The sequence below is a fragment of the Furipterus horrens genome, unplaced genomic scaffold, assembly GCF_987537825.1.
Source record: "Furipterus horrens unplaced genomic scaffold, mFurHor1.1.pri manual_scaffold_10, whole genome shotgun sequence".
NCBI classification, from domain to species: domain Eukaryota; kingdom Metazoa; phylum Chordata; class Mammalia; order Chiroptera; family Furipteridae; genus Furipterus; species Furipterus horrens.
This window is the reverse complement of record NW_028327180.1, coordinates 50,575,454-50,599,963: the sequence shown is the minus strand read 5'-3', so window position 1 is coordinate 50,599,963 and position 24,510 is coordinate 50,575,454. Positions and strand designations below refer to the sequence as shown.

Here is a 24,510-nt window from a genome sequence, read left to right as displayed (position 1 = left end):
CTTTTCCCTCTGCACCTCTGGGGGCCGGGACCTTGTAGCTGGCTGGTGTGAAGAGAAGGGAAGGAGAACAAAGTTTGCTTCTTTGGGTGAGGGAGGAGAGAGGGGTGATGAAAAAACCAGGTTTGAACAAAGACTGCTACTCCTTCTGTAAGCCCCCGCCCCCAAGGGTAGGGAGGAGGGGTCGCCTGGTGCCCCTGACCCTAGTCTGGCTGGCTCTTTTGCACCCAGACTTTGCACCCTCACCCCCTTTTATGCTACGTGACATCTCAGCTGCTTGGGAAGTGGGTATGGAGAGAGCATTCTGGGAGTGGAGGGGAGGAAAAGAGGGTGTTTGCAAGACTGTGCTGATTGGGACTCCCAGGCAAGGCTTGCTGTCCCGGAGCAGGTACTCCAGAGAGGAAGTTGGTGACATGCATGCATGTGTGTGTGTGTCTGAGAGAGACACAGCTGATTCTGTGTGGGCGTTATTCCTGCCACCCTGGCCTGCTGTGTAGCTGGTGGTGAGCCAGGCTGCCCAGCGGGGTCATGAGTGCACCCTGTTCCTCTTGAAGGAGGGGAGAGGGGAAGGCCTGGGGAGGTAGGTGCTGGTCTCAGAAAGATGTGGGTGGTCTAATAAGTGCCTCCTGACTAGGACCGGATTTCAGTTACTGTTGTCCCTGAGCCCTTTGTCCACCCCTCTTCTTCCCCCTCCCCCAGCATGAGTTCCCCAGGAGTCTGACCCTGCTTAAGGTGTGGCCTTCATTGTCCTGCTCCCCAAAGCCAGAGGCAGCTTCTCTGCAGGGTAGGAGGGGCTGAAGTAGGTGCTCTGGGCCTACAGAGGTCTTGCGGTCCTTCCTGGCCACCCTCTGCAGTGGACTCTTGTTCTGAAGGGGCTGTTATAAAACCTGACCTTCCCTGCAACTGGTTTGAAAACTCAACCTTCTGGGGCCAAGAAGAAAAGAAAACTATTTTGTGGAAAAGCTGTCAGGTTGCACACTGCTGAGCTGCATACACTGTAGGCCTACGGGACTCCCAGGTGTGGGCACTCTTTGAGGTCCTGGAGTGGAGGAGAGCAATAGGGGCCACTAGGTCAGTCACCTCTGGGCACAGACCCCCATACTGCAGACAGACCTTTCCCAGATGAGAGGGCTGAGGAGTTGCCTATGTTCTCATGGTGCATGTGTGGGCGTGCCAGTATGACTTGATGTGCTGGTCAGAGGTGCCCACCCTGGCGTCTGCTACCCTGGGGACTGAGCAGTGAGAGGAAGGGCTGAGAGCAGTCAGAAGCAGGACCAGCAGCCTCATGGTCGGAGCCCTGCTGTTCCCTTCCCCTGAGAAGCCCCTTTGCAAAGCTGGGTGAGAGGTTAAATGAGTGACCACAGAACATGGAACAGCTCTGGGGTAGGCCAACCAAGAAGGAAGGGGTGGGTTGGTGTTAAGGAAATTTCAGCCCCAGGGCCCCTTTCCTGGCAAGGAGCCCACAATGGGGAGTTGGTTGGAAATTCACTTGGAGGATAGGTTCTCTTGGAGCTTTGGTTGGTGGCGTGGTGAAGCATGTTCCTGGAGCAGGGCCCTCAGAAGGCCTCTCCCAAGGCTCCGAGGGAGGGCTGGAGGTGGGAGGCCTTACTGGCCCAGTACCTGGCCCTCCAGTGTGGACATGCCCAGGGAGACAGTGAGGTGGGGAAAGCCACTGTGGGGGGTGTGGGGGTGTCTGGTCATAGGGCCAACCTCACATTGTCATCTCAGCTCTGGCGGGACACTGGATGCTAGAGAGTGGCTGTAGCTCTGTGTAGTTAGTCGCTCAGTCCCCAGTGTCTCTAGAAGCTGTTCCACACGTCCTTCATTGATGGATCTGAGTTTCCTCCCGATCTAGAACTTGGAAATGCTGCCAGGATGCTTTCTGACCTTTATTCTCCTAGAATTCTTGGCCCTGAGTTGCCATGATTCATTTCTCTGGCTGGACTTGATTGCTTCTGGGGCTCGTGATGTTAACTAGAAGAGCCAGGGACAGGTGGCAGGTGGGCAGTTTGGTGAGAGGACACACCCGTATTTTGTGGAGCATCTCCCGTCTCGTTACGTGCTAGCTGGCAGGACAGGGGAAGCCCTTGTTTTTGGCACAGGAGCCAGGATTTTCTGAGGATCATCCCTGGGGCTCTGGACCCCACCTGTAGGGCAGGCAGGATGAGAGTCCTTATTGCCCCAATCCTCTGGGTCAATGTCCTGATTGTCCAGCCTGCGAGGGTGCCCCTTTCTCAGTCCACCTCATATACAGTCTAGGTGGGAGGGGAGGAACCTGCCGGGATGCTGGGGTGATCAAAGTCAGTGGAAGGCCAAGGGCTGGCTTGGTCTTAAGGCTCCAGCTGGTTGGCTGGCTGACTAGGTGGGGGCAGCAGATGCAAGTGAGGCCAGGTCAGCTCAGCTGCTTCAGGGTGGCCCAGATGCCCTGAGTCCTGCTCAGGGACCTAGGAATTTTGCTGAAGCTGGAAAATAAGCAGATGTCCCGCTGTCCACTCAGACACTCTATGCTGGTTTCTTCTCTGGTCAGTCTCAGCCTGTCCACAGCCTTCAGCTCTTCCTGTGCTGAGGCAGAAGTACTGTCAGCGGGCGAAGGAAATGTCTATCGCTTTTGCCCTGGAGGCCTTCTCCACTCGAGGCTCACCCCCTGCTCCTTTTCCTGGCTCGTGGGTAGGCCTGGTCTCTCTAGGAGCAGAGTCCTTTTCTCCTCCGCGGCTCATCGGGGTGGACCGGCTCTCAGTGCAGCGCTTTGCCTCTAGGTGTCGCTGTGTCCCTGCGGTAGCTCCCACCTGCCCAGGGCCTCCTGGGGGGATGCAGGGAGACCTGGCCGTTCTGGGGAGAAGTGGGGGAATTCTTCGGGATTTTGAGGAGGGGACTTCTGGCTTAGGATCACGTTATGTTTTGGGGCGGGATAGAGTGGAGGAAGACTTCTAGGTCATTCCTTGGGTCTTGGAACAGGCAGTTTTGGCACTGGGCCATGAACGGGCTTTTTCTGGAGCAGGGTCTGGAGTGAGAAGCTTGGAGAGGCCAGGGAGACCAGGAAGGGGTCTGTGATGGAGGAAACCATTTTGGCAGCTTGATTCTGAAAGGATCAAGTGGGACCTGCCCTTTTCTTCACCTCTGGATCTTCTTCCCTGATGCCCTCCCTTCCAAGGACTGGGGGTTTGGAGCCTCTGGGGCAATGGATAAGAGGGAGGGGGGCATTCGATTCCTGCTTATTCACTTACCCTGGGAAGGATGAGGGCCTAGGAGGGATGCTTTCTCTCTTTTGTAATTGACTTATTTGGCTTCTAGAAAGAAGAAAAGAAAGGAGAGACAGAGGGGGAGAGGGTGGCAGGAGAGGAAAGAAAGAGAAAAAGAAATAGGAGAAAGGGCGAGAGAAAGATAGACAGACAAACAGACAAAAAAAGAAAGAGGAAATGGTTTGCTTAGTGCGTTTTCCTCTGTGGAGCTGGGGTGGGATTCTCCCTGGAAGGCTCTGTCTCAGGTCTTGGCTGCTGTGAGGTTGAACTGGGTGTGTGCTGGGGCCAGGAACACCCCAGGCCATAGCGTCAGGCTGGCCTCCCAGTCTTCTTGCGAGCTCTCTCTCTTTAAAAATGTTTTTAATTTTTTTTTTTTCAATGACAGAACTCAGAATGAATAAGCTAGGAGTCTGAGGAGCCTTTTCAGCCTGTCTGTGACCTTGAGTTGTCATCTCCCTTCTTTGGGCCTCAGTTTCCCCAGGGCAGAATCTTGGGGGCTGGACTTTGTGGTGTCTAAGGTCTGAACAGGCTGTGAAAGTTAAATGACTTCCTGATGCTTTCAGGGCTTAACCAGTGCTTGGGTGGACCTCTGGCTGGAACTGATGCTGATAGGAGGCTGGGGTGGTGGGGGTGTTATGAATGTGATCCCCCCTGCACACTCCAACAGCCCATGCAGCCCCCAGCTCTCTGCTGACACCATCACGTTCTTCTGTGGCCCCCTGGCATCTCTGACAGCCTGTAGTCTAGCTCGAGGGCATCCTGGAGGGGCCCAGTGCTGAGGGGCAACAAGGTGGAACCAGAGAGAACCTGGCAGAGCCAGGGCAGAGTGGCAACTGGAGTTCGCCTTGGGTGTGAGGAGGGATGTCGGTGTCTTGGGACCAGCAGCCCTTCCTCTGACCTGCTCTGCTGGGGGGGGGGGGTGGCATTGAGTGGGACTGATGTGCTTTGGAGTAAATGGGTGTGATGTTCCAGAAGGGCCTGAGTCTCAGCCCTGCATCTGTGTGGGAGACACTGGAGGCCCTCACTCATGCTTGTCTTCCCTCCTCACCACCCAGACGAGACCCTCCGCTCTTTGGCCAGCCCTTCCTCCCTGCAGGGCCCCGAGCTGCACAGCTGGCGCCCCCCAGTGGACTGTGTCCGGGCCAATGAGCTGTGTGCCGCGGAATCCAACTGCAGCTCTCGCTACCGCACGCTGCGGCAGTGCCTGGCGGGCCGGGACCGCAACACCATGCTTGCCAACAAGGAATGCCAGGCAGCCCTGGAGGTCCTGCAGGAGAGCCCATTGTATGACTGTCGCTGCAAGCGGGGCATGAAGAAGGAGCTGCAGTGCCTGCAGATCTATTGGAGCATCCACCTGGGGTTGACTGAGGGTAAGCCTGGGGGGATCGTGGTGGTGGTGGTGAGGTTTGTAGGGGGGCCCAGGTTCAAGGGAGGACTCAAAAGTGGAGTGAACTGGCCTGCTCTCTATCCCTCCCTGCTGAGGGAAACAGGAACCCAGACAAAGTAGCCTCCTGACTTAGGAGGGTAGCTAAGGAGGACAGAAGGCTGGGTGGTGGGAGGAAGGGAAGGCTGGAGGGGGGTGAAGGGACAGGAATTGAACCAGGGACAGAAGGACCTATGATGTGCATCGTGGTCACCGGAGAAGGTGAGGCAAGAGTCCCAGACAGATGGGGAAGTGAGCATAGGAGAGAGAAGGACCGGCTGTGTGTGTGCAGAGCCCAGCTTCGAGCACACGAGTCGTGCCACTCCTGCTGCCTGGCACCTGCTTCAGGGCTCAGAGCAGTGTGAGGGCAGCAGGTCCTCATCCCTCGATAGGCCTGCCCCCGAGCCCCAAGGCAGAACTTGTCACACACCCCCCTCCCTGCCCAAGATATTACCTCCTCCATTTCCTCCCCCTGCAGAGTGGAGTGTGGAGGATTTGCATATGTTGTAGGAGGGTTGGCCACCTGGGTCAGACATTTATTTATGAATTCAACAACTGTGTATCAAGAGCATACTGCCTGTTAGGCATTGTGGGAACAGTCGAGAACAAGCTGGGGTAGCCTCTGCTTTCATGGAGCTCATGTCTTGGGGTGCAGATAAGTGAAGGCTTTCTGTCATTTGGGGGTGTGAGTGCTATGGGAAGCACTGGGTGCTATGGTAGCACTGAGGGACATCTAACCCCTTGCTACAAAATCCTGAGAGCCTTCTTGGAAGAGGCAGCCTCCCAGCTGAGACTAAAGAGTGAGCTGCAGTTACATGGTGAAGGGCTATGGGAAGAGTGTGTGAGATGCAGGGAGGGCTAGGTAAAGGCCTGCGTGGGAGAGAGCTGAAATAGCTTATGGACCTGCAGGTAACTCAGTACGTAGAGGGGGGAGTTGGAAGCAGGGTGGGGTGAGGAAAGGTGGAGGGGGTACGTGTGCTGGTGGCAGCAGGGTGCCTGAACATTTTCAGTGACACCACCCTTGAGCTGTGCTTCAGGACAATGTGTGTGTGGTTTCATGAGGAGAGCAGATGGAGAAACTGGAAGGCCCAGTGACCCAGGCCAGGACCAGGTGGCTGAACAAGGACAGGGGCAAGAAAGGAGGAGGACCTAAGAGCTCTTCAGGAGGTGGAACCCATAGGTCTTGGTAAAGAGAGTGGAGAGTCAAGGGGGGCACCCAGTTTTTGTCTTGGGAGACTGGCTGGGTGGTAGGCTGGGTCACAGGCAGCAAAGGTTTTGAGTTGGGGAGGGCAGGGAGATGGTGAATTTATTTGGGGGCATGTTCTGCTCACTGGCCGTGCCTTGCAGAGATAGCTGAGTGTGCAGGGCTGCAGCGAAAGTGACAGATTTAGGAGTCGCCATCAGCTTTAGGTGGGAACCTACAAGGGAGTGGGTGTCATCACCTTGGGAGGAGGGCAGGGACAGAGCCCCAGGACCACAGACATGTAAAGATGTGCCAAGGAGGAAGGGGGCCTACAAGGGCGACTGAGGAGGCTTGGTGAGAGGCTCAGGGCAACAGGAAACCAGGGCCAGAGCTCACGCTCGGGAGGAAGGAGTGTCCCAGCCTCCAGCGCTGTAGGTCCAGTGGAAGAGGGTGGAAAAGAGTCCTTGATGCCCTGGGTGAGCTTCTTAGGTGGCTGCTGGAGCAGAAGCCTGGGAAGCGGGTGAGTGGGAGCTGGGGAACGGGGGGCGGTGAATGTGGACAGCAACTTCTAGAATTTTGGTGGGAAGAGGGGAGAAGAGCAAAGGATGACTTTAAAAATGTTTTTAAGATGCAAGAAGGCTGAGCATCTTAAATTCGAAGGCAGGATAGTAGTGATGCAGATGCTGAGGTGAAGGAGAGAGCGGGGCTCCGTGGTCAGTGCCTGGGAGAGGGGTGGGTGGGCCCAGGGCCCAGGGAAGGATTAGCCTTAGGTCAGAAGAGCAATCCCCCTCCAGGTGCTGGAAGGAAGGAGGAAATGGATCAGGTGTGGAGGCTGCATAGGATAGCGAGGGGTTCCTGACCGGTGGCCAAGGTGGTTCAACTCGGCCCCAAGTATAGGTATAAGCTCTGCATATAATTATTAATAGCATTACCACCGTTAGTAACTTAAGGTGATTCCTCATGAATCAGAAGTTCCAGACCTAGAAGTGAGCAAGGAGAGGTGCCCAGGCACTTTGCTCTCTGTGAGAGCCCCAGGCTGACTCTGCAGTGCTTGAAGTTTAAGGTTCCTGGTTCAGGGAGCTGGGTTGTTTAGTTTCTGGCTTTCTTGCTGGCAGCCTTCCATCTCAACCCAAGAGGAGATTGGGCAGTAGGTTGGGGTGGGCGTGCTGCTGAGTGCACAGGGTAGGGGACAGAACTGCCAGCCAAAAAAACCAGTGCGCTGCCTGGGAGCCTTCCCTCATTGGGGACCCCCTCTGATGTCGCTGAGGATCCAGGGCCTTCTGGTTGGAGCGGGGCAACGAGGTGTTTGGAGGATAACAATAAGCGTGACGCACACTTGTTCACGTCACCAACGGCCCTGTGGTTTCCAGGTCCATTGGGCCTGTGAATGCTTGCCCAGAGATGGCTCTGTTCCAGGTCTTGAGCTGATTTGTTAGTTCATTTACTCAACAAACTTCTGTTAACCACCCACTGTGTGCTGCAGAGGGTGACAGCATTAAGAAACCAGTGTTGGCCTCTGTGCCAGCCAGTGTACAAGCCGGGAGACCCTTTCCCTGGGCCCACTCTAGAAAAGCAGACCCCATAGTTTTCTTCTTCCTCAGAACTCTGCCCCTGCAACCCACCCCAGGATGCCACAGCCCCCTCCCGCTGGGTCTTGGGGCCAGAGGTAGCTTCTGCTGAGGGCTGACCCAGGGAAGCCTGGAGGCCTCTGAACAGCAGGTAATGTTCACCTGAGTAAGAGGATGTACCTGAGAGTTAAGGGTTCACGGTGCGGGGGCAGCGTTTCCCCAGCACTTCCTCCCTGCTCCTAACAACATTAATAACCTTGGGCCCTGGTGGGCAAGACTACCCTGGGGACTTGGTCCCACTTTCTCCCTCGGCTTGAGGCTGAAGCCCTCAGAAAGAGCTGGTGGTGGCAAGGATGTGGCCTTGACTGAGCTCCTAGACAGTCCTGACTGCAAGGTCCTAGAGGTATTCAGTCGCGCGCACATTTTGGTGGGGAAGCTGCTGTGCAGGGAGGAGGGGTGGCATCCCAGGCCACACAGCAAGCTGGTGGCACAGGCCCCTGACTCCTCAGCCAGCCCCTTCCCCGCCCTGGGGAGGTCCTGTGGGCTTGGGCCTGGCTTCCCCTTCCGGCATCTCCTCCACCATCACCACTGGTATTTACAGGGTGGGGCTGTTGCTGTTGGCCGCACGGGGGACTTGAGACCAGGCTTCTTGCTTTCTCAAAGATGACAGTGAAATTCAGGGTTACCCTGGTCCTTCAGATGTAAAAAGCAAAGGCGTCTCCCGTGACTCCTCTCCCAGGTCATGGCCCAGCCACCTGATATCCTGATTTGACTTCAGTCCGGTGGCCTGGTATGCCAGAGTAGCCAGGAGCCTCAGGCTTCTACTGGTGAATTCTGATGACCCAACTTGGATGGAGCCCTCCCAGCCAGTCCTGGGAGGAGCTATTTCCCCCGGAGACCCCCTAGCCAATCATACTGGCTGGTCGTACCGAGGTGTGGAGCTGCACCAGCTGCAGGCGTGAAGGACAGGCCCTGCTCTGGGCCAGCCGTCCAGCTGGCAGAGACAGATCCTGTGAAGACTTAAACCACAGCAGTACTTGTTTAAGAGAAGTCTGTCTTCAATAACTTTATTTTTGGAGGCCACATTCATAATGATTGAATACTTGGACCCTGTCACCAGCTGCTGGGGTTTGAAGCCTGGCTCTGCCACTTACCAGCTGTGTGGCCTTGGGCAAGTTACTCAGCCTCTCTGTGCCCCAGTTCCTTATCAGTAAAACAGAGAGACTAATGGTGCCAACCTCATAGGTAAATGAAGAGGGTTACGTGAGTTAGTATATCTAAAGCACTTTAAGTAGGGCTGGTATGTGACAAGCACAGTATAACATCATTTTTATTTCAAAAATACTCCTAAACTCTTACACTATTTAGCTTCAACCACTAGCACTGGCTGGCAACCCCATCCCAGGGAGTTTCTCCAGGGATGGTGGCTAGTGTGGAAGACACAGATCACAGGAAGGTGGGGTTGGATACTGGCCTGACAGGGCGAGAAACATTCAGCCCAGGTCAGATGGCAAATACCAGGTGGCACCCGCTGTGCACAAGGCTGGGGACTGGGTGTGGCAGGGCATGAGGCCACTCCTAGGAGGTAAAGTGAAGGGCGGGGCTGTTTCTCTAGGGTGCATGCACTTCCCCTGTCATCTGGGATCTGGACCCTTTTCTGGGGGTCTGCCAGTTTAGCAGACAGGAGGCCTTGCCCTGTGCACCAGCAGGGGGCTGCTTACATCTCTAGTCCTAACCTCTGGGTGACCTCATGGGCCAGCTGACGGAGCTCTCACAGGGATTCCCAGGTCCCGTGTCTGGATGGCTGGAGCCTTCCAGCAGGTGGCCCCGGTGGATGCCACCCACACGGGGTCCCCTTAGGCAGGAGGTGCCTGCCCATAGCGTGGGCTCTGCATATGTAGGAAATCACTGTGTGAGGCTGTGATCCTTGTCTCTCCACCCCTCAACACACATGAACAGCTTGAGTGATTCTTCGTTCACTTTTCACAGTAACATCTCAGGAAGACACTCCCTTCCTGCAAGGCGTCGGCAGAGGAGGCGGGCGCCTGATGAGGTGGTAGGGGGTTTCCAGGGCAGCCCTCTGCCATTTATCTCCTGTCACTGCTTTGCTTTTCCTTCTGCTGAGCCTCTGCTGCACCCAATGTCTGAGAAGCCAGCAGGTGGTGGCGCAGATAGGCAGGGAGTATAGGAGTGGGTCAGGCTGACAGGACCTTTGGCTCTCCAGCCAGATTCTTCTGGTGTCGTGTTGGGAAGCAAAGAGGGCCTCTGTCCCCTCAAGGGGCCTGGGCAGAGTCAGCCTCATGGGAGGGGAGAGAGCACTGGGATGAGGGCCAGGGCACCAAGTCCAGCTGTAGCACTGGCATGAGCAGCTGTGTCACCTCAGGCAGGTTGCTTTAGTTCTCTGGGCCACCTGCAAGCCCTGAACTGTGAAATGAGGACTTTGCACTGAGTGATGGGACCTGGCCTTCCTCAGGCTGTCAGGGTGCCACCTCCCCTGTACCTTCTTTCCAGAAACATTCCTTAGAAGAGCGCAGGTCAGGTCAGGCGGTCACAGGAGAGTCCTTCGGCCATTTGACCTTCTCTAGGGGGCTGTCTACTCTGGCTGGAGGGAGTAACTCACCCATGTGACATGTCTAACATTTCACTCATAACCTGCCCCTCACATCCTGAAGGGGCCCCTGTGCCTGACGACACTCTGTCTTCCAGGTGAGGAGTTTTACGAGGCCTCGCCCTACGAGCCGGTCACCTCGCGCCTCTCGGACATCTTCAGGCTTGCTTCAATCTTCTCAGGTAAGTGGGCTTGGGCTGGCCTCACGGGCTCTCCTCTGGTCCCGGCGTGGTGGGTAGAGCCCTGGGCTGGGCTCGGGTGTCCTGGCCTTCAGCACCAGCAGGCCCCTTGACGTTACTGAGTATCAGATCCTCATCTGTGTTTGGAGTAAAACATTTATGGGCCCTGCCTGCGATGAGCCTGCCAGGCAGCAGGCCTTGAATCTGAAACCTGAGGTCACTCTCCTATCTTGTCACCTTTCTTGCCCCAGCGGGTCCACAGCTTTTCCGTTTCAACTGTTCAAGCTCTTTGTGCCTCAGTTTCCTTAGTTGTGCAACAGGGGGCACACATACCTCATGGATTGTTGTGAGGTCTGAATGAGCCAGCGGTGGGTAAGAGCTCAGTGTGCTGTGGTGAGTGTCCAGAGAGCGTTAGCTATGGTCATTGGCATTCGGGCCACTGCTCCCTATTCTTCTCTGGCTTTCTCCCTCCCCTGAGGCCTCTGCTCCTTGCTCCCCACTGGGGGGGACTCTGAGCCCTTGCCACTGCCACTCTTCCTGCCCCAGGGAGGAAGAAGGCCAAGGCTGAGCTCCAGCTTTGCTTGTCCTGGTCCACATATAGGAGCCCGATGGATTTTTTGGTTCCTTCTTCTTGGCCTTATTCTCTCTGCCATTTGGGGGACCCGTGGGCCCAGGGCAGTCCACTCCTGCCTGGTCGCTGTGGGGGAGACCTCCAGTCCTGGCTGGGGGTGAGCTTTCCCTGGGGTCACCGTTGGCACTCAAAGGTGGCAGGGTGGCTAGTTCTGTGGGATCCCTGGGTACAGGGCCCCAACTGTCCAGGTGGTGCGTGGCAGTATTTGAATCCTTTTGAAGTTTCTTTTGCTTTAAATGAGGGTTCCTCAACCGCACTACTGTTGCCCACCCTGTGTGTTGTAGGGTGCTTAGAGTGTCCCTGGCCTCTGCCCACTAAATGCCAGCAGTGCTCCCTCCCCAAGTTGTGACAACCTCAGATGTCTCCAGACATCACCTGGGGGCACCCTTGCTGCCAGAGAAGAAGCAACGCCCTAAACTGGGACTGAGAGACTCTAAGAGCCTCTAGGCCCTTTCAAATGAGGAGCTCTCCAGCACAGTGTTGCTCAGACTTTTTCCCCCATTATTACCCCCTAAGAAGGAAAATTAATTCTAAGTAGAGAAATACTACCCTAGTCTTCTAGGGCTGCCATAACAAAATAGCACAGACTGAGTGGCTTAAACAACAGAAATTTACTATCATACAGTTCTGGAGGCCGGAAGCTCAAGTTCAAGGTCCAGCAGGGCTTGGTTTTTGGTGTGAGCTCTCTCTGACTTGCAGATGGCCTCCCTCTCACTGTGTCCTCACAGGGTGGGTGGGACAGGAGAGCTGGTGAGGGTTGGGGGAGAAGGGGGGAGAGAGCGAGAGAACACTCTTCTTATAATGCCACAGTCCTATCATGTCAGAACCCCACCCTTAATCACCTTATTTAACCTTAATTACCTCCTAAAAGCCCTCTCGCCAAATATAGGCACACTGGGGGTCATGGCTCTTTGAGGGGCACAAGTTAGTCCACAGCAAGAGCAAGCAGTAAGATGTTGTCAGGATTGATTTTTGGGGGCCACAAAGCATTGTAATGTCTACTATTTTTTTGCCAAACCAAGACCCAGTTTTCGCTCCCTTGAGGGCAACACTGTCCCCCGGGTTGAGATGTACCCATTTCCTGCCCTTCCAGCAGCTCAGGCACCAGCCCAGAGCGCTGCTGCACTGGCGGGAGCCTCCGGGATTCGCTCCGGTGAAGGAGGAGCTTTGGCTTAACTCCCTGAAGGTGAAAGGTCAGGACTCCTCATTTCAGTCGGGCCCCTGCTGCTTCCCCAGGCTCACATTAAGCATCTTCTTAGCAGAAAATCTTTACGTAATGAACTTGACACTCTGTGGGACAAGGATGTTGACAAGACAAATGAGGAAATTACTAGGTCTGCAGCTCACTGAATCAGCTTCCTTCACCTGCTGCCCAGCGGTACCTGGGCTCGCATGACCCTGGACGCCTGAGCTCTGGGGTCTGCTCCCTGCAGTTCAGGCAAGGCTTTGGGGTCTGTGATGGTTCCCTCCTTGTCACCCCTGTTGCCCCTGTTGCACCCACAGCAGCCCTTGAGTTGGTGTGTGGGTGCTGACTCTGTCTGGGAAACTTGGGTACACAGCTGGCTGAGGAGGCCCTGGCCTGGCCACCAAGAAACCAATGGGGCCAGGGTTGGCTCAGCGGAGAGGTGGCTGGGTGGGGCGCTGGGCGGCCCAGTTGCAGTGTCTTCTTGGCCACAGGTCAGCTGAAGGGCTTGGGCCGGTCATTTCCTGCTCCAGACCTTACATTTTCTTTCTGAAGAAGGGAGACGTGAACTTGGAGCAGCGCCCCCCAGCCTTTCCCCATCAGGGCGCCCAGTAGTGGCAGTATTGTCTGGCATGCTAGGAGGAGCAGGCATGGGAGCTCAGTCTGTGCTGCCAGCTGAGGGCTTGGTTTCTGAGCCCACGTGTCTCCTGCCGGTGGCTCACTGGTGTGAAGGCCTGGCCTGGGTGACCCAAGATCTCAGACTCACGCTGTGGGGTGATGAGGCTGCTGCCCTGTGGGGCTGTTGGAGCTCCTCCCACTTCCACACACCCACAGCCGCCGATATGCTGCCCCTCCGCCTTGGTGGCCTTCAGCTGGGGCTTCAGGGACCCCGAGAAGGGTGCTGCTGCATGTGGGGCTCCATTGCTATTTTCTCTTGACTGTCTGAGAATTCGGGGCCCTGGGCAGGGTGTCCTGGAACGCACGTTCTCTTAATCTCTTGCCTTCTGTCGGTGCGGGGTTCCTGGAAAGTCTTCCTGGGATTCTTTTGGCAAAGAAACCTGCCAGGATTCCCCAGCACTCTTGACGCCAGAGGCCCTGGGGTAAGGGTGAGCCGTCCCCGCCTCTCTGCCTAGCTCACACAGAGGCCCTGGGCTCCATGACTGGGTCTGGGATTTCTGATGTCCAGTGAGTCCTAAGTCCAAGGCCAGGAGGAGAGCTGTCTGGCTCCACCTTGAACCAGGATGACAGTGATGTTGGAGGAGATTTCATGGAAGAGAAATGAGGTTTGTCCTATTTCTATTTATTCAAGCTACCCTTGGAAACATGAAACGGAGCTTTGAGTACGCCATTCGCACCTGGTGCGTGGTAAGAGTATGGGCCTGGAGCCACCCAGTGCTGGGTTTGAATCCCGACTCGCCCACGTAGAGCTGTGTGACTTCGGGCCTCATTGTGGGCTTTGGAAGCTGGAGTGCCAAGGTTTGTCCAGTGGGTGTGCGATCCCTGCTAATATGCTCGATGAAGAGGATTCGATGAGAATGGATGCACGGAGAGAGACCATGAACTATCTTTCTCTCCCTAGGATGTTCAGTTGAGGCAGGGGGCCTTCTGGAGGGGATGCTGAGACGGAGGAGCTCCAGCTGAGTCCCTCCGTCCCCAAGTCTCTGTGACCTTGTGAATACTGGATCTCAGCTGGTTTTGTCCAGGGAGGCAGAAGAGGAGGGACTAAGGTGGAGGGAAGAGCAAAAGGCTTCTTAGGGAAAGAAGAGAGTCCAGGCAGAGAGAGGTCCCAGACGGGTGATGCGGAGAGTGAGGGGTCCACCCACAGGGAGGTCTTCCAAGTGAGAATGAAGGGCGCAGGTTGTCCTCACAGCCACGGGCCAGGCCTAAGGGACAGGTAGAAGCAACAGGCAGATGGCCTGGCAGTTGCTGGTGCAGGGTGGGAGTCTCCAGGGCCTTGGCATCCCAGGCAAGCATTTCCGGATGCAGGGGTGTGCTGTGTGTGCATGCAAACATGTCTTTTCTGTTGCTGGGAGGGAACTGAGAGACCGTCTAGGCCCACCCTTTCCCCTGGCAGAAAGGGAAACTGAGGCCCAGAGAGGCGGGGCAGACGTAGACTGAGGTGCACATCCTGGTCCTGCCTTTGGCCAGTGTGCATCTCCCCAGGTGTCTCACCTCTGGGGACTCCGTCCCTCCATGGTGGCTGCGGGGGGACATCTGAGGGCTGTCGAGAGGCTGGGCCCAGGCACTTGCTGGGATACAGGAGGAAGAGATGGGCTGTATCCACTCAGTTGGCCAGCAGGTCTCTGGACTGGGCCATCTTGCCTGGATGGAGCTGGGAGAGGCTCAGGCATGATCTTTTTTTTTTTTTACAAGGTTATTTTATTTTATTTTATTTATCTGTTTTTAGCGAGAGCGGAAAGGAGGGAGAGAAACATTGATGTGCGGTTGCCTCTCACGCACCCCCAACTAGGGACCTGGCATGCAACCTAGTCATGTGCCCTGACTGGGAATCGAACCAGTGACACTTGGTTCACAGGCTGACACTCAAATCCACTGAGCCACAGCAGCCAGGGCTAGGCATGTTCTTCTTGGAGGCTCTGGGGGACTCCTTTTGGGGACTCAGGACAGGAGGGAGCCCTACCTCTGCCACGAAGCCCTGCAGGTGTCCCCTGAGAGGTGAATGGCACCCTGCCCCTTGGTGTGGTTGCATCTGTCCTTTACCACGGTACCTGCTGTCACCTGACGAGGACGTGCGATGGTGGCGGTTGGCCTCTGTGTCAGTACTGTGCCCCCGCTACAGCTCCCTGGAGGATCCTGGAGGAGTGTGGGGGAGGGGGAACTTGAGACCTGCTGGTCCTGGTTTTGACTTCTGGCTTGCCCAACCAGCCGGGTGTCATGGGTGGGTCACTTGACCCCTCTGCGTTTCATGCTTCTCACCCAAATGGTGGAGCAGTTCAGCATAGCTCCTCACACAGTGCCGGACACAGGACCATGGGATGGTGGCCGCGGTGGCTTTGCAGGTGGCTGGAGGGGTCAGTGGTTTAGTGTGAGGTGTCAGACCTTCACAGGAAAGGTGATGAGGAGGCCCAGGCAAGTCTGAGGTGCTCTGTGTGCACTACAGCACAGCAGTGCCCGAGGTTTGCAGGGGGCACCCTGGCCGGGCGCTCACAGAGCCTGTGGTAGAGGTGGGCCTGGGCCGTCTCTGGAGTGCGCGTTCTGTCCAGTAGGCGTGGAGGGGGCGCTCAGGGTATTGCACGTAAGGGCCTGCTGCAAACTGAACCAGACCCATGTCCTTGCTGTCTAGTGGGGCTGGCAGACACCTGCTTGGACACCCACTGGGTGGGTGGTTGTTGGTGACGGTCCAGGCAGGCTGCACTTGGCGGCTCCGGGGGAAAGAGGAAGGTCCTGGGAGAGGCCAGAGTGGGGTCTGGGCATGGCGTCCTGGCGGCCTCAGGGCTGGGAGGCCTGGCCAAGCTCAAGGTGTCGAAGAGACCACATGTATTCTGAATCTCGTGGGCTCTGAGGACACGGACTGGAGAACCTTGTGGCGGGTGAGACGTGGACCCTCGGGGGTCTCCTTCCTGGGGACTGCTGCCCAGGACTCACTCAGAGGACAGAGCTCAGGGTGACTGTGCCACTGGAGCGCCAGAGTCCTGGGGGAAGAGGGGGCCAGCTGCCCTTGGTGGGGGAGGGCCTCAGTGCCTCATGAAGGCTGCCTCAGTGGCCCTGGTGGGGTGGGTGGGGAAGGAGTGGGTCTGGCTCAGCTCTGCTGGGTGCATAGGGGCCCCCTGCCTTCCCTGCTGCTCTGAGGGGGTGTCTGAGCCTTGGAGCCCCAGCCCCTCCTCCCCTTGGGTTGCTGAGCAGCCCCGTGAAGTTCAGTGGGGTGGCGGGTGACCCCCTTCTGAGGCAGCCCCCTGAAGAGGGGTAGGGGGTGGGGATGGAAGGCGAGGAGCAAACGAGGAACAGGCTGCCTCTCTCCCGGCCCCCTGCTTGCTCAGTGGCTCCAGAGGGGAGGGGAGGGGAGGGGACACGGAGATAAACTGCTTGTCCTCAGGTTGTCTCCCTGAGCCGCATGCAGAAGCGTGTCATTTAAATTTCAAAATCTCATTCTTCTAACAGCTGTCAGGAACTGGAGTGTCAACGCAAATTGGGCTTTAGCTGCAGCTCTGTCACCTCTTCTACCTCCCCTTTCAGAGAATTCATCTGATGGCCAAGGAGAGGGTGTGGGGTGGGGAGAGGTCTCTGGGGACAGGGAGAGGTGAGGTGTCTGCGTGGATGGGGCCAGGGCACCAGTGACTCTCGCCCAGCTCATCAGCAGTTGGGACCGACCGGGAGGAGGCCAGCTTCCCCATCATGGGGGTGGGGGGGTGGGGGCGACGCATCTGGGGGAGAATGGGGAAGTCTGTGTGTCCCCTGCTTCCTGCCACTCCCCCTGTTTCATGTCATTTCCTGTCTCCCATCAGTGGCAGGGGCCTCAGGCTCCCCGTCAGTGGGTGGGAGAGTGTCTTCCCACCACAGTGTGTAAGCAGTGTGCTGGTGAGTTCATGTCTGGTTGCCTTTGTGTATAAGGTGAAAAGTGCTGTGAAGAAAAAGGGAGAGCACGACACTGAACCCCTAACACAGTGTAACGGCAGGATTTCAGGTGTCATGGCTGGGGTGAGTTTTTTTGGGTGAAGGTATTTTTGGTGCCCTTCAAATGACATCTTCTAGGGGCACCTGCTTACATGCTTCCCTGTGGGTATGTCAGGCAGGCTGGGCCAGCCAGCGGTGTGGGTTGTGCTGAGCTGGGTCTTCCTGCTCTCAGTAGCTCCTGATGTGGCTCTGCAGGTCTGTCCCCTGGAGCATGCTCCTGGCTTAGCCATGGCCTGCACTCACCGTATTTATCCAGACAGGGTTTAAATTCCAGCCCTGGGAGTGCCCCTCCCACCCTATCTGTCAATGTAACCCCAGGGGTGGGTGCAGCAAGAAATGCATCTAAGAGAGGTGCAGTGTGTGCAGTGTGTGCAGTGTGTGCTGTGTGTGCAGTGTGTGCAGTGTGTGCTATGTGTGCTGTGTGTGCTGTGTGTGCAGTGTGTGCTGTGTGTGCAGAGTGTGTGCAGTGTGTGCTGTGTGTGCGCTGTGTGGGTGGGGAGTGTGAATGCTTGGCATATGCTACGGTAGTGTGTGTGTCGGGGTGGTGTGTGTGTGTGGTAGTGTGTGTCGTGTGCGTGTATGGGGTTGATGTGGGGAGTGTGTGTGTGTCGGGGTGGTGTGTGTGTGGTAGTGTGTGTCGTGTGCGTGTATGGGGTTGATGTGGGGAGTGTGTGTGTGTGGGGTGGTGTGTGTGTTGTGTGGGTGTGGTGGTTTGTGTTTGGGGGTGATGTGTGTGGAGGGGTTTGTGTGGTAGTGTGTGTGGTTTTGTGTGTGTGGAGTGGTATGTGTGTGTGTGGGTATGTCTGGGGTTTTGTAAGTGTTGGGTGGTGTTTATGTGGGGGGTGGTGTGTTTGGGTTCTTGTGTGTGGGTGTAGGGTGTGTGGGTGTGGGGTGTTGGTGTGGGTGTAGGGTGTGTGTGGTTTGCATGTGTGTGTATGTGCATGTGTTGTTAAGGGTGTTTGGTGGTGGCCGCCCCTGTGTGAGGATAGGGAAGGAAGGGGGGCAGGTCAGAGAAGAACTGAGTGGGATAGGGTTGAGGGGGGCCCTTCCCTCAAGGGGACAGCTGCTGCCCTCGGCCCCTTTCTCACCTCTGAGGGACACCCTGGGAGCAGTGGTCAGGGATGAGTCCAGAGGGGCATGAGAGGGTCAGAAGGCCGTCTGTGCCTCATCCACAGAGACAGTGAGTGCTCCGAACTGCTCTCTGTGTATTTAGGGACTTCCTGCAGTCTGAGCTTATGCGGCTGAGCTCTGAACCTTAGGTTTCCTCTCTGTAGGAGCAGTGCGTGTGTGACGGTGTTCCCACATATTCCCTGAGTGTCCCTCGCCTGCTGTGAGATGATCTAGGTGCTGAAGATACGTCAGGAACGAGGCAGAGGAGTCTGTTGCTCTACTGGAGACCAACAGAAAATAGGCCGACAAACGAAGGAACAACAGCAGGATGCACCAGTGACACCTGGCGCTCCTGTAGACTGGGAATGCCCAAACAGGGCTCCCGGGGAGGACCCAGCCAGGGAAGGCCCGGGGACTGGCAGTGCAGCAGAGGGAACTGCGGGGAAAGGCCTGCAGGTGGGGACCCGTGGGCAGAGGGCGGGACATAAGGCGGACTGTGTGGTTGGGGCACAGGGAAGGAGGCGGAGGCCTTGGTTTGGGCGGTGGGCTCAGAGGCAGGAGGGGCCAGATTAGGGATGGTAGCCTAGGTGCTGCAGACAAGGGATGGAGTTTGGATTCCATTCTTAAGAACCTTTGAAGACTCGGACACTGGAGTAGCACAGCACAATTATGCATTTGGGAAGGTTACGCTTGCACGGTCGGGAGTGGGTCACGGGGCGGGAGGACCATGGCGAGATTGGATGTGGGAGGGCAGTTAGAGGTGTCGCCGTGGCCACATCCCAGGACAGCAGAAGGGACAGAGATGATGCTCTGGCCTGGGTCTACTGTGGGGCAGAATTGGGAGGAGGTGGCTGGAGTGACAGCTCACTGATAATTTAGGCTTGAACAATGACACTGCTGGGTACTAGGATGGAGAAGGTGCGAGAAGGAACAGGTCACATGGGGGCGGAAACCCAGCGTTCTTTATTGGCTCCGTCAGGGTTGAGATGCGAGTTAGACTTCCACCTGGGAATGCCGAGCAGGCAGCTGGCTGTAAGCCTGGAGCTCTGAGGAGAGGTCAGGGTTGATGTATGGAGTGAGTTGTTAACATATAGATGGTGTTTAGACCCTGGAACCATGAGGTCACCTAGAGAGTGTGCAGACAGAGAGGGAGGCTGGGGCTCTCCGCACAAAGGACGCCAAGGCCAGGGCTAGTGAGGAAGGGGAGGCCATGTCAAGGGTGCTGGGGGCAGGGCGGGAGAAGCCCAGGTGGCCAGTTGTACCAGTGTAGTCCCAGAGGTCAAGTAGAGGTGCAGAGAAGTGACCGCTGGGTTCGGCACCATGCAGGCTGCGGACGACCTTGACGGGAGTAGCTCCTCGAAGGTGGCGGGTTGGAAGCTTGATCTGTGAGGGATGGAGGAGAGAAGGTGAGGCGAGAAGGCCAACATAGCACTGTGGATGGCTCTTTGGAATTTGTCTGTGAAGGAGACAGTGAAATAAGGGGATGGGGGTCATGGGAAGGCTTTGCTTTTTTTGGTGGGCAGTGATGATGTGGCTGACGCAGTGCTGCTGGGGATGACCCATTGGAGGGGGAGGCAGTGAAGGGGCAGAGAGAACGGGGTGGTTTCAGGACTGATGTCCTTGAGGAGGAGGCAGGATGGGACCCAGAGCCTCTGGGGCAGGAGCCCTTCCTCCTTAGGAACAGAGGAAGCAGGACAGAGTAGGGAGGGCAGGAAAGGAGGACGGCTGGCCAGGTGTGAGGTCATTCCCGGGCAGGTGGTGGGGATGATGAGGTCAGCGGTGACCGTCCTGAGGAGCAGCAAGGTGGTGGGCTGATGGCAGGAGAAGTGACGCAGGTTGATTTACCAAAACCGTCTTTTTTGTTTTTGTTATTTTTAAAGCTTTTAGAAATTTACATGGAATTGGTTTTCATGGCTTCTGAAGATTTTTGCAAATAGTTTTTATAGCTGTATTTTAAGGTATATTGAGTTTTGGGGTCTGAGGGTCATGATTGACGTAGACTTCTTATGGCAAGAAAAGTATGTTCATTATCAATAAACAGGATTTAATTTATGATTGATACCTCCAATGTTACGTCCATTCACACAAATAAAAATGCGATGAAGGACTTGGTGTCACATCAATGTGAAATGCCTCGATTTTGATTCTGAATTGTTATAAATGCAGAATTAAAGCTGATGTACCATTTTGGGGGTTGGTGGGAAAATCTTAAACATTAAAAAAGTAACCCACCCAAACTATATTTAAAAGGACACAGAGCCCTCAAAAGTGGCTGAAGAAATCCCTTCAGATGTGGAAAAATGAAGTTTTATTTGGTAAACACACAAACTGAAGACAAACAGGCTTTTTGAAGAATTAGAGAAGGAAGCCTAACAGTGGTTAAAATGTGACAAAATAGAAAATGATATTCAAAAGTAATTGATTTGTTTTTTGAATTGATTTTTAATGAATTTGCCATTCAGCAGATTGACTTTTGGTGGGTTGGCTTGCTTCCAAATTGCAGGTGCTCTGGAGAGGGCCAGGTGGCTGGTGCATATGGGGCGGGGGGTGCGGTGGAATTTCCAGAGAAGTGGCAGGTATAAAGGAGCCTGGACCACAGCTGGTCAAACAGAGCAGCAGGGAATGAAATCTGGGGTCCCAAGGGACCCCTGTGTCTTGAGACAGAGGTCTGGCAGGCGAGACATGCCGTGCCTGGCTGGTCACCTCTTGAGGAAACTGAGGCACTGCTTGGTGCCAGTGGTCCTGGCCATCCAAGGTAAGAAAGACCCAAAAGGCCTGCTCTCTTAGGCTTCCTGGGTGAGCAGAGGGAGCTCTGAAGGCCGCCTCTTACTCACTGATGGGGACAGGTCTCTGCTAGCAGGGCCCTGTGCAAACCAAGAGATGGAGGAGAGGACCTTCCAGCCAGGAAACACTCTCTTCAATGAGCATTTGTAGCGCCCGTGCTGTGGGCTGGAAACCGCATGAAGCTTTTTGCCGACCTGTTCCAGCGTGATCTTTAGCATGTCCGTCCTGTGTGTCAGCAGGGCAGGCGGTGTAGCTCTGTCTTGCAGGCGAGGAAAACGAGACTCCAAGAGATTGCATACCTGTGCATGTTTGCTCTGTGCGTCGGTGGCCCACGCAGGTTCTACGCCTCCCAAACCTCTGCTGGGTAGGAGTCCCTGCTGTAACCATAAGCCCAGCCCGGAGCAGGGCTGTAGGGATGCTTGGGAAGCCAGGCCAGTGAGCCTCCAGCCAGAGCGCGAGTTTGCATTTGTTACTTGATTCTCCTGTCACCTGCGCTAGAATGTGAGCTCCAGGAGAGCGGGAGTGTGGGCAGGTCCGTTCACTTCTCTAGCACGGCTTCGCGTGTAGAGGGTGCTTGGGACACGACAGCTGTGACAGTGGATCCTGAGGGAGAGCTGGGCACGGGTGGCCCCCTGAGGGCAGGGGGTGTGGAGGTGTTGGTGGGGCCATCACAGCCCAACAGGGAAGGCGGGCCCCTCGCTCTCCCTCCCCAGCCTCTTGCCTCTGTCCAGCCTCATTAAGAGTTTGCTCAGTCTGTACACCTCATTGTGGATGGCTCCTCATTATTGGCACTCAGTGGGCTGTCCTCCTTTTTAAAGCTCTTGTCTTGGCTTTCATGATATGGAGTCTCCCGATTTCCACTGTCTCATGGTCCACTCCTTCCCGTCCCCACTAGTGGTGGCATCTGGAGTTCTGTCTCAACTGCTCCCTCTTCCTCATCCTCGGCCTCCTCATGTAGTTAGGTGGCTTTAAAGAGCCTCCAATCAGTTAGGCTTAGTTTCTCTCACTAGCGCAGACCTCTCTCCTGACCTCCATACTCATTTGTCCTTCTGCCTCTTCAACATGTCCACTGAGCCTGCCCCTCCTGCTTCCCAGCTCTTCCTGTTTCGCAAGACTGTTGCATCACCCTGCTGCTCAGGTCGAACAAAAACCTGGGACTTTTCCTTGAGTTCTCTCTCCTCACTCAGCATCTAACCCATCCTGTTGGCTTTATCTTTAAATACAGCGTGGGGCAAAGGTGGGTTTACAGTTGTTTGTTTGGAAAACAACACAGTCGTTATTAAGTAATAATACAAGAATGACTCCCAACTGTAAACACACTTGTGCCCCACCCTGTATGGGCAGCGTGGGCTCATTTTTCTCCCTCTCTGCGATCACCACTCCACCAAGCTACCTCCGTCTTCCCCCGGCTACTGCAATCGTCCATAGCTGGTTTCCTCTGTAGCCCAACCCCCCGCCTCCACGTGTCCTGCATCTTCCATTCGTGGGCCAAAGTAAACGAGGTCAGCAGACTCCTCTCCTTAAAACCCTCCAGGAACTTTGCATCTTAGAATAAAATTTGAAGTTCTCACCCGCCCTGCAAGGTTCCATGTGATCTCCCCTGACTGTCCCTCCCCCTACTTTTGCTTCATTCAGGAAGCTCCAGCCACCTTACCCTTCCTTCTGCCTGTGAACGTGCCAGCCTTCTGGCTGTCTCAGGACCTTGGCCCCTGCTCTTCCTGTTGCTTAGGGTTTCCTACCTTGGATGTTTTCCATCTTTCACTCCTGATAATCATTCTGTCTCAACTTGGATGTCACTCCCTGAGATAGGCCCTTCCTCATCACCCCCAGTCATTCTCTTCTGAATTCCCCTGTTTAGTTTCTTCATGGCACTTATCACACCTTAAATTGCCTTATTTATTTATGTGTTTATTCCCAGTCTTCTTCTCCTGGGAACAAAAGTTCTGGGAGAACAGGTACTCTCCTAGTTCACAGCTGGATTTCTGGAGCATGTAGTCAGGACATAAAAATTTTTGCTGAGTGACAGCTGTTTGATCGGCTGTGGATCGACATGGATATGGGTGCCGTGTAGGGAGGAGGCAGGTGTGCCGTGAGCTGTGTGTGTGTGTGTGTGTGTGTGTGTGTGCTGCTGTGTGGACATTGGCTGTGTGCGCACAGGCTTAGGGTGGGACATGGGCTTTCTCCATGCAATGGGCAGAGTTTTGCGTGTGTGTGTGTGTGTGTGTGTGTGTGTGTAGGGGGAGGTGGGTATGCAGGAGAGTCACAAAAAGTAGGAGAACATATGGTTTCAGGTGAGGAAATAAGACCCAGAGTGGGTCTGGCTTTGTCTGGGCTTTCACACAGCTGGGAGAGGCAGAGACAGGATTTGGGCCCAGGTCCACTTCTGTGGAGGAGCTGCAAAGGGTGGCCCAGGAGCCCAGGGTGGGCTTGCGGTGGGCACAGCAGCTGGAAACAGGCTTAGGGGCAGGCGACCAGGCTGCTAGGTTCCTGGAAGGCCAGCAGGCGAGCTGGGACACCCGGACGCCGTTGGCTTGGAAGCGTCACAGATGTTATTTCTGCTCCTATAGGGAGAGGCCTGCCTGTGGCTGGGAAGTTGTCCTTGGTGACCCCCTCGGTTGGGTGAGGGGATCGCTGGTGACAACTCCAGCCACAAACTGCCTTCTTCAGAGAGTGGCTTTGAAAAATTGTGCGCTGGGCGGAGTCTGTGTGTGTTGGGTGAGCGGGCCACGGGCAGCTCAGCCTCTCAGCCAGGTCACTGGTTCTCCAACTTCGGAGGGCAGCTTTGACATTGGGGGAGCTAGGGAAGTCCAGATTCTGGAGTGCCGGCCAGGGAGCTCCCGACATAGTGGGCCTGGCGTGGGGCCTCGGCATCTGTGTGTAAGTGGCAGTTCTGGTGCATCACAATGCACGGAAATTTAAGAGCCTCGACTTTCCCTTAGTTACTCCCCTTCGGGTGTGTGCACACGGCTTCTGGAAGAGCCTGTGAGCATGAGAAGGAGTATTTGTGTTTTAATAGCAGTGCATTTAAACACTTACTAGAAAAATTCAGGACAAATGTAAGGAGTGGTGGTACTGGAAATATGGCCAAAATGATGGAGGTGGTACCTGGGACTGAAATTCGATATGTGTCAAACATATCTCAAAGGTGTTCAGTTTGAAGTTCGAGGGGGTAGATGGTTATTGGCTCAGGGCAGCACCCCAGGGGGGAAGAGGGGAGTGGGTGAAGCTTGGCTGGGGCAGGGCAGCCCCTCTGTAGGTGTCCGCCCCCCCTCCCCCACCCTGCCCTCACCAAGGGAAGGGCGAGGGAGGGGGATGAAGAAGCCAGAATGTGTCCCCAGGCTCTGGAGCTGGTAGGTTTTGAAAAGTGCCAGGTGTGGTTGAACCCAGCCTTACTCTCTTGGGGGAGCTGTTACCATTTGCTCCTTGTCAGAGTCTGCCTGCCTGGCTCCTGCCCGTATGCCTGGGAGACCCATGTGGGCAGGAGCATAGGAGTCTGGAGGGTGGGTCTGCCCAGGCCTGGGACGCCTTTGTAGCTCCCGAGTCCCTGGCAATTTCCTGTGTAGTCTCATCTCTCTGTTTGGGGACAGGGTGGGCTATGGGAGTGTGTGTGGGGGGGGGGGGCGGGGGCGGGGCGCTGGCAGGGGCCTCCATCCTGCCTTTTGGACATCCTAGTTTAGGGGCTGGGGCCCACACTGGACGAGGCTGGTGTCTGGAATCCAGCATCTCCTCCTTGCTCCACAGTGGGGCCTCTTAAAGAGGAAAACAAAGCTTTCTGGACCTGAGGGAGGGAGCCTGCATGTGGACAGAGGTAGGGATGGGCTGTCCAGCTGGCCTGCCTGCGCCTCCTCACTTACAAGACAGCCTGAAGCAAGGCTGGCTCCCAGGTCCTTTCCCCACGGTGGAGTGGGGGCCCCGTTACAGGGCCCACTTACCCCTGGACCCCCATGGGGAGGATCAAAAAGGACATCTTCCT

At 55.8% G+C, this 24,510-nt stretch overlaps 1 protein-coding gene across 1 annotated transcript in view; it reads left to right on the top strand.

The window, feature by feature from the left end:
* Window positions 1–24,510, top strand: part of GFRA2 (GDNF family receptor alpha 2) — a 79,491-nt gene that overhangs the window by 824 nt on the left and 54,157 nt on the right. Inside the window, exons 2-3 of the mRNA XM_090290082.1 lie at window positions 4,292–4,606; window positions 10,117–10,200. Of these exons, the coding sequence (XP_090146208.1) occupies window positions 4,292–4,606; window positions 10,117–10,200 (399 nt within the window). The remainder of the gene's footprint in view (window positions 1–4,291; window positions 4,607–10,116; window positions 10,201–24,510) is intronic.